At 47.1% G+C, this 8,427-nt stretch overlaps 2 protein-coding genes across 5 annotated transcripts; both read left to right on the top strand.

Annotated features, from left to right (window-relative positions):
* The first annotated feature begins 258 nt into the window (after positions 1–258).
* Positions 259–8,427, top strand: LOC127771309 (uncharacterized). Of its 4 annotated transcripts, none has more exons than XM_052297211.1 (7): positions 259–377; positions 468–945; positions 3,083–5,212; positions 5,813–5,970; positions 7,149–7,466; positions 7,546–7,607; positions 7,912–8,427. In XM_052297211.1, the coding sequence occupies exons 1-3, from the start codon at positions 349–351 to the stop codon at positions 5,141–5,143; spliced, it is 2,568 nt and encodes an 855-aa protein (XP_052153171.1). In that variant the 5' UTR covers positions 259–348; the 3' UTR covers positions 5,144–5,212; positions 5,813–5,970; positions 7,149–7,466; positions 7,546–7,607; positions 7,912–8,427. The 4 variants fall into 4 exon arrangements, with proteins under 4 accessions (XP_052153171.1, XP_052153163.1, XP_052153179.1 ...); XM_052297203.1 differs by having other exon boundaries at positions 5,792–5,970; XM_052297219.1 differs by having other exon boundaries at positions 5,621–5,970; positions 7,254–7,466.
* Positions 5,857–8,133, top strand: LOC127753882 (aquaporin NIP1-2-like). The gene is made up of 4 exons (XM_052279334.1): positions 5,857–5,970; positions 6,591–6,770; positions 7,254–7,466; positions 7,912–8,133. Exons 1-4 carry the CDS (start codon positions 5,857–5,859, stop codon positions 8,131–8,133), a joined length of 729 nt encoding a protein of 242 aa, XP_052135294.1.

Here is an 8,427-nt window from a genome sequence, read left to right as displayed (position 1 = left end):
ATGAAAAAAGTCGCCCCCCAGTTTAGCCGCTGTCCGTCACTCACACGTCGCTGTCAGCAGTACTAAATGGGGGTGTGGAGGTGGGCCCATGCCCCCCGGCACGACACCGAGGCGAGCGGGGCGGTTAAAAAAATAAAAGGCGATTAGAAGAGCGGGAAGTGGGTAAAATAATTCTATCCTGGCGATTAGAATATCTTAATTACCTTCTAAATCGGTGTGCCCTTTAAATACTACCCACACCACTAGGCTTCTCTCCTCTTCTACTTCTCTCTGCCCCCCTCTCTCTCCTCCCCCCTCAATCGCGGCGCGGGTAGATTCGCGGCGGCCGGAGCGGAGCGGAGCGCATCCATGGCGGTCGTCGCCGGTTTCTCCATCAGGTTGGTGGAGGCGACTGCTTGCCTAGCTCCCTCGGCTGGTTTGGTTTTGTTGTGTTTTTCTGATTTGGTGGGGGGATTTTTTGTGTGAAGGGAGTACACGGCGAGCATGAGGGGAGCGGCGGGGGCGGAGGGGAGGAGGCTGTACGGCCTCGGCGCTGGGGATCTGCCGCCGATGGAGCCGAGGAGGTTCCGTTGGTGGGCGGACGAGCTGGCCGCGGCGCCGCCCCTTCCTCCCCGGTCGCCGTCCCCGTCCCCGTCCCCGTACCCGCCGCCGCCGCCGCCGACGAAGCCGTCGAGGAGGACGCTGGGGAAGGCGAGGGCGCCGAAGAAGCGGTCCATATCGGATCTGTTCGCGGCGGCGCCTCCCCTCGCGCTTCCCTCCTCCGATTCGGGCGGCAGCGGGAACGACGACGACGAGGCGCTCTGCGCGATCATGCGGCGAGCTAGGGAGAAGAAGCGGAAGCGGAGGCTGCAGGAGGAGGAGGAGGAGGCGGCGGGGGCTGCTTCTGCTCCGGTGGCGGCGGCGGCGGCGGAGACGCGTGATTCCGAGGGAAACTTCACCAGAAAGGTGCGTGGTCCAGCCCAAGCCCAGCCCAGCCCAACCCCTCCCTTTCCTGGCAATGCCATGATGATTATCGCCTGTTCCCCCGCTGATTATTCCAGTAGGTTCCTGACGCGCGCGTACGCGCCGCGAGCGGAAGTCGCGCGCACCTGCCGACGCGTACGCTGCGCCCCCGTCGCTTTAACCATATGAATAGCACTAGTGATGACGCGATTAGTGATTAGTGCTAATTATAATTAGTACCTACAAGAACTTTTTATTTACGACATCTGTCTCGTGCCAAGTCCATTCATCACTACATATATTATCAACCATTTCTAACTGGTCTTCAATCTTCAATAACATATATATAGGTGATTATATTTGGCTTGCGCTCGGGTACACGATGATTGCTTTGCTTGGTTGCGGGTACAACACCATGATTTGTTGGTCGAGGCTAGCTAGCTGTACGGGTTATATCTGTGCGCCAAGAGTGATAAACTAAAGCTGGCTTGATCATTGTGCTTTTCTTTCTTGGTACGCATAATTACATTGCTGGCTGGTTGGCTAGCTAGTCAATAGTCATGCATATATATGCGTGAGTGACTGTTTGGGATTCGTCGGTATTGTTATTTCATGCTGTATTTTTTGACGGTAAATGGATGGACCGGTTGTTCCGGAGTCGTGCCTGGTGCTGCGCGCGTGCGGGACATCGACCTAGTATTGTTCCCGTAGGATTCGTGCATGCATGGCGCTGATGATGAGAGATAGTTTAATTAATTAATTGCTGGGATAAGCATTTATGCAGTGAGTGAAAAATAGAATATTGAGCAGTTAATAATGCATGGCCAGCCGGCTAATTATATACTAATTAATTACCACTAGTAGGCAGTAAATAACTGTACTGGAAGCAGACTAGCTGCTGGTACTATATGTTGCATTTTGATCTGTCGCGTTGCCTTTTCGCGCATCGATCAAACCGGTAGTGGTAGTAACACTGGTTGCCTGCGGCAGGTAGCTAAGTTTGCTACTGTGTGAATTGTGAGTTGCATACTTTGTGTGTGTCCAGCCGGGCACATATTTCCGGGTCCGGCCGGACGGACCCATTACAAGAGAGAGGACGTGGAGCAGGCAATTATACTAGATCGAGATTTTCTGCGTTATTCTCTTTGGATCTTCATCATGGCCTGCATGTGTGGTGTTTCATTTGATAGTTTTTTCCTTTTGGTCTAGGAAAAATAAATTTTGCCCAATTGTGTGTGTATGTAGGCTGTGTTTAGATCCAAAGTTTGCATCCAAACATCCAACTTTTCCATCACATCAATCTGTCATACACACAAACTTTCAATCACATCGTTCCAATTTTCAACCAAACTTCCAACTTCACCTTGAACTAAACACAGCCGTAGTGTGTGTGGTATGTGTGCAGATTGCTGGTCAGTAAAATGTGTCTAGTCCACGTAGTACACACCGTCAAAGGATATGCTTTGGTTGTGGTGGTATTTATCGCTGTCAGCCTGTCACCGTATGCTCGATATGATGGTCTACACTGTTCGTACGTGCTCTGTGTTGGGGAGGGCCAGGGAGCATTAATTCCGATTATTAGCTAGTTGACCAGACAAAAGGGATAGTAGTAGTGTAAGGATTTTAAGTTTATTCCCTGTGTGGGTATTATTTTAAGTAGAGTATATAATGATCAAAATAGTTGGGCACCTGTTCCATTTGTTATGTTTTTTTACTTGCAAGTACACATGTAAGAGAGTCTCATTGTGTGCTAAATCCCTTGAAGATTAATTCCACAACTAATTCATGGAATCTTACTCTGAAATTCATATATCCCCACAAGTGTTTTTTTTTGGCATTCATCAGATAATTATCTTACTTTGACAAAAGTGTGATCTTAATTAAGAGTTTGACTTATATTGTTTGTTTTAAATTAGCTATTGCCTTTTCGAAGTTCTATGGATATGCATCCGACATATTTCTGTTCTATAATTTACACAATCTAATTTCCATTCTGTAGTTTACACAATCTAATTTTTCCTTTGTGTCATTTTCACAACCTGGCTATTTATATGCATGTGGTAATCTGACTGTTTTATATTATTGTGTTTACCTTTTATTTGTATTCCACATTATCCACTGATGTTGCTCAATTATGCAGGAAGCACATGACAAGACAAATTTGCCTGGTGGATTGGATACTCCTCAAGCGTCAAGGAGACCTGATGGTGTACACCATGCAAGAACAGACGAGGAAAGGTCTCCAGACTCAAAGAGAAGGAAGAAGGTAAAGATCACTAACTTCGATAAGAACAACAACAAGAAGATTGATAAGAAAAGGTACAGCGAGAGTAAAAGGGCTACCAATAAGGTGGGGAAACAGCATGACCTGAAGAAAATGCTCCCTTTGCATAGTATTCTGAAGAAATACACAAAGCACACATCCGTCAAAATGGTCAAGGAGAAACATGGCGACCCAAAAGGCACAGAAGTCATTGAAGTCTGCCGCAAATCAGTGAAGCGTGTAAAATTCTCAGAAGTTAATGATGTGCTTGGTATTAACAAGCAAAATATCTGCAAGCTGTTCTCGGATGCTTTGGCGTCATCGTCGTCATCATCCACGGACATGTCCAGTGAAGGGGACAAGCACATAGCTGCAGAAAGCTGTAGTTCTCATATGCCGGAGACAGCAACTAAAGAAGCAAGCAAGAGTACAGATCATGAGGATTCTCTTGAGCTGACCAGCACACAGTTGTCCTCCTATTTGTTTGATCTGAATGAGGCACTGCCAGAATCTACTGATTTGAACTACCCATATGTGTCAAATCCAGAGGAGCCAAATCATGAGCCTAGACAGCATGAGCCTTTAGACTCTGATGTGCAAGTTATTGACGAAGGAGGACAAAACCAGCAGGATCTGTCTTTGGATTCACATGGACTTCAATGTCAGTCCGTTCCTGAGTCTGGGTTAGAAAGAGCTAGAAGTTCAATATCGCCAGGCACATTTTTGCACGGTGAGTTCATGGAAGTGTCTGACACATTTTTTGTTGGTTCTTCACGGAAGTTGACAGAACTTGCTGAGTCTCATGGTGATTGTAGTAGTGGTTCGGTTAAAGATGCTATGACAAAGGGGAAGTCACCTTGTGCATTGCCCAATCATACAGTTCAGGACTCATTTCAGCAGCACCAGAGGTATTATGCCTTCAATCTGAATCTTGGAGGCAGCCAGCCCTCCAATGAAGGGGAAGTTCCTCCCCAAGACTGTAATGCATCTGCCGGAGCGGCTTCAAGTTCTCATGCTGAAATGGGTGTGCAGCAGGGGTGTAGGCCTGCTCCAGGACAAACTGTGCGTCTAATGGGCAAAGATCTTGCAGTATCTACAACCAGAGGAGAGTATGTGTCTGGGACACATTCCTATACTGAAGACCATCCCACAAAGTTGTTCTTGGAATTGCCGCGACAAGGACGGCCTTATCTCTCTTTACAAGCTCAAAGTGTGCCCAATGTTTCAGCAAATTCTGCAAGCCCAAGTCAATCACATATCAGGTACACTGCCCCACAGAATTTGAGCCACTCATTCCCCACGGCCAATGCATTATCTGGAGATCGATTGCAATACGACGATCGGTTCAGCTACTTGTCAGGCTCACAGCACCATGGAAATGTTCTGCTGGGGAGTCCATCACTTACAAGTCATGGCAGTGCAGCGCTCCGTCAGAATTTGCCGTATGTTTGGAGCCGTTACTCCGATCCTTCTTCATCCAGTACTGCGTCACCCTCAGCACCAATTTTGCCTACGACGGCACAGCATGTGACACCATCTTCAGTTTATCATGCTAATTTGCCTCGGTCATATGGTGTGGTCTCAGCTGGATCGTCGGTTCACCCCCACAACTCTCCAAGCTTTACATTCACTCGTCCAAGACGGATAGTTGAAGAAGCTTCTGGCAGCAGAAGAGATGCAGCATGTCCATCTAGAAATGCAGAAAATGTTGCTGCAAGAGCTGCCATTCCTGAAATGCCTAGCTCTTCCTCTGGTGGCCGGCATGCGCGAAGAACTGGTCCGATGAAGCTCACTCCTGGGGCCAAGCATATCCTGATGCCGAGTGACACCACAGGGGACGGCACCTCCATGCCAGTGTACTCTTGTGTTTCTTTCGGAAGTAAGAGTGGAAATGCTTCAGCAACTCGCAACATGGGAGCTGGGCTGTACAAGTTATAGTCCAAATAATGCTTTAACTTGGACATGTTTTTCCTGAGCTGTTGAGGAGGAGTAAGCTGTAGGTTGAAGGTATGTTAGTTTCTCTCTGTATGTGTTCAGCAATCAGCACACATTTGTTAATCTTGACTTGTGGTGTTCGAGAAACCACCCCTGATTTCTTAACATTTGGTACAAGCCAATTAATTAAAAACATATTATAGAACTTTAGTTGTGCTGTTTTCTTCAGTCCATAAGCCAAAGCACTAGTCTCCGAGCTGTCTCCGAGTAGGCTGGACTGCAGTATATGCATATGAAAAGTTCGTTTATTTTTATACATGGATGGTTTGTTATGTCCTGAAAGTCTGAATTTCATCTGTTTTAGGGCAAAAAAAGAATTGACTTGAGAGTTGAGATGAATTCAATTAGGTAGGAAAAACGTACCAGCAATAGTATATTTGCCAGATTCTGATTTTAAAATTCGTGTTAATCCAACTCCAGATGGGTTTTGTCTTTGCGCACGGCTGCCTGCATCAACACTCATGTAGAGTAGGTGGTCAATCCAAGAAGATGATGCTGCTGCTGCTGCATAGTGCTATAAAAATACCAGCACATAATGCTGCTGGCCTGGACTAGTCTTTCACTATCTTTGTACTCCCAATTCTCAAACAGATAGCTTTGCAATTGAGTCAGGGAGAGAGATGGCTGGGAGAGAGGATGGAGCAGCAGCAGGAGCCATGGAAGAAGGGCAAGACAGCAAGGAGGTGAAGTGTGAGAATTCAGAGGATGGAAGCAACACCAGCAGAAGATGCCAAGGCAACGACATGATCTCCGTCCAATTCATGCAGAAGGTACGTATGGTGATGGTCGTTGCGAACTTGCGATACACAGTCTCCTGGGATTACCCCAATGCCGTACCTAAACTCGCAAACTGAAACTCTGAACTTGACACCCGTGTCAAAAGCATATGGTTTCTGACTTTCTTCTCCATTCCTTTTCAGCAGCAGTAACACGTCTATAGTAATTCCGTTGGCGATTACTACCATCTGTGACTTTGTGACTGTGGAGTAGATTTCTTCATGTAGACTAATTCAGAAACAGCATTAGAGATTCCTAGTGACTGACTGATTGGCTAGTAGGGATGAAAGCGGTCAGTCCGCTATCTCGTATAAGAGCCCGAATGCTAGTTCATTTTCAATCCACTGGTACAAAAATTAGATGCAAAAAATACAGTTACTCTGAATATTTTCACAAACTGAAACTCTGAACTTGACATCCATATGTGACTAATTCCACTGGGGATTACTATCATATGTGACATTATGGGTGCTCATTTCTTCATGGAGACTACTAATTCAGAAATTGCATTAGACTATTAGAGATTCCTCGCCTGAACCAACTGTAACTCTGATTAATCCTTCTGGATCGAATTTTCAACGAACAGTGATTGCTGCATGAATAAAACCTGCAGATTCTTACGGAAATTCTGGGGACATATTTCATGATATTCGCCGGGTGCGGCGCGGTGGTGGTGAACCTGAGCACCGGCGGCGCGGTGACGTTCCCGGGGATCTGCGCCGTGTGGGGGCTCGTCGTCACGGTGCTGGTCTACTCCATCGGCCTCATCTCCGGCACCCACCTCAACCCCACTGTTACCGTCGCCTTCGCCACGTAAGGATGCTTCCCGTGGAAGCAGGTAACAAACCATTTTCTTGGATCTGAAAATGACATCCCAACCAAGGACCAAATTTTCCCAGCTTTCTGTAGCACAAAGGGAGTGATCAGTGGCACTGTAGACTGTCCGACAAAACAGATTTTCGTTTCCATGGTTCGCTAATTGGTTTATCAGCCGATTTAAGTTATAAAAGTTGATTTTAAGGTTTCTGTTATTATAATATTTCTTTTATTTTTTTAAGAAGGAATTGTGATCTCGTCAATTGAATCCACACACACCTTTTACCACTGCACTATTAAGTGCATCTCTTTTTACCCGTCAATTATTTGTGGTTGCTTCGTTCAATTTTTGCAGGGCTTATCAGCCGTGGAGCAAACGATGGATCGGATTATGTTTCGGTTAAATTTACTGTCAATAACTCATTTGTGGTGATCAATGTGTGTGTGTGTGGGGGTGCAGGTGTCATCGTACGTGGTGGCCCAGGTGCTGGGATCCACCATGGCAAGCCTGACGCTGCGCGTGGTGTTCGGCGGCGGCGGCAGCGCGCGGGGGGAGCACTTGTTCTTGGGGACGACGCCGGCGGGGTCGATGGCGCAGGCGGCGGCGCTGGAGTTCGTCATCTCTTTCTTCCTCATGTTCGTCGTCTCCAGCGTCGCCACGGACAACAGAGCAGTATAAGAACAGCAACACTAACAAATTAATTACTATATATGCATGATGATCGATGATAATTTTGTGGTGTACAACACAGATCGGTGAATTGGCTGGGCTCGCTGTCGGTGCGACGGTCGCGGTGAACGTGCTCTTCGCAGGGTATGTGTTGAATTAAATAATAAAATTTCACAGTTAACTACGTGCTGTTGATGCCGCATTAGTAGTAGTTTTTCGGCCTTCTTTTTCATACTTATGACTATCAGCCGAAATTTAAATTTAAATTTTTAAACTTAAATTTAAAACTGATTTTGCGAGTTTTTTTTGTTGAAGTTTATTTTTCAACCTTTACTTTTAGATCGCTAAGAACCCGTATTTATTTACAAATTATCTTTCGTTTGCAAATGGCCGTTGTTGCCGTTGCTACTGCTGTTGTTACAGTGTATATTGGGGGTTTAATTTGCAGGCAGGTGACGCGCGGGGGGTGGGGTCGATGAACCCGGCTCGGATCCTCGGTCCGGCGATGGTGGCGGGGAGGTACGGCGGCGTGTGGGTGTACGTGGCGGCGCCGGTGAGCGGGGCGGTGTGCGGCGCGTGGGCCTACAACCTGCTCCGCTTCACCGACAAGACGCTGCGTGTGATCGCCAAGTCCGGCTCCTTCCTCAGGAGGAGCTCGCGTAGGAGTTAGTGATATAGATATAGACAGAATTGAAGCCGTTCTGTCTCTCGAATTTGCAGCAACAATCCAATCACCGTGATGCTAATGTTTTTTCAAGCACGTTTGCTAGTGTAAATGTGTAATTAACGGCCCAGGCAGGCAGGCGGACCGGCCCATCCTTCGGTTGATTTGGTGAAATTTGGACCGAGGCGGAATGAAGTACCGGGCCGTGATGTCAGAGATGTGGCGCGCCCAAGTGGGCTGCGCGATCTGCTAGTGGGCTCGTCGTGCACGTACGTCTGTTACACGATTCTTTTCCCCTTT

The sequence above is a fragment of the Oryza glaberrima genome, chromosome 1 (genome assembly GCF_000147395.1).
Source record: "Oryza glaberrima chromosome 1, OglaRS2, whole genome shotgun sequence".
Lineage (NCBI taxonomy): Eukaryota > Viridiplantae > Streptophyta > Magnoliopsida > Poales > Poaceae > Oryza > Oryza glaberrima.
The sequence above is the reverse complement of the archived record's forward strand: the minus strand, read 5'-3'. Positions and strand labels throughout refer to the sequence as shown.

Coding starts and splice junctions, on each gene's coding strand:
- LOC127771309 (XM_052297211.1), top strand. CDS start 349: ATGGCGGTCGTCGCCGGTTTCTCCATCAG. Junction 378..467: donor GTCGCCGGTTTCTCCATCAG/GTTGGTGGAGGC, acceptor TTTTGTGTGAAG/GGAGTACACGGCGAGCATGA. Junction 946..3,082: donor AGGGAAACTTCACCAGAAAG/GTGCGTGGTCCA, acceptor TCAATTATGCAG/GAAGCACATGACAAGACAAA.
- LOC127753882 (XM_052279334.1), top strand. CDS start 5,857: ATGGAAGAAGGGCAAGACAGCAAGGAGGTGAAGTGTGAGAATTCAGAG. Junction 6,771..7,253: donor GCACCCACCTCAACCCCACT/GTTACCGTCGCC, acceptor GTGGGGGTGCAG/GTGTCATCGTACGTGGTGGC. Junction 7,467..7,911: donor TCGCCACGGACAACAGAGCA/GTATAAGAACAG, acceptor TTTAATTTGCAG/GCAGGTGACGCGCGGGGGGT.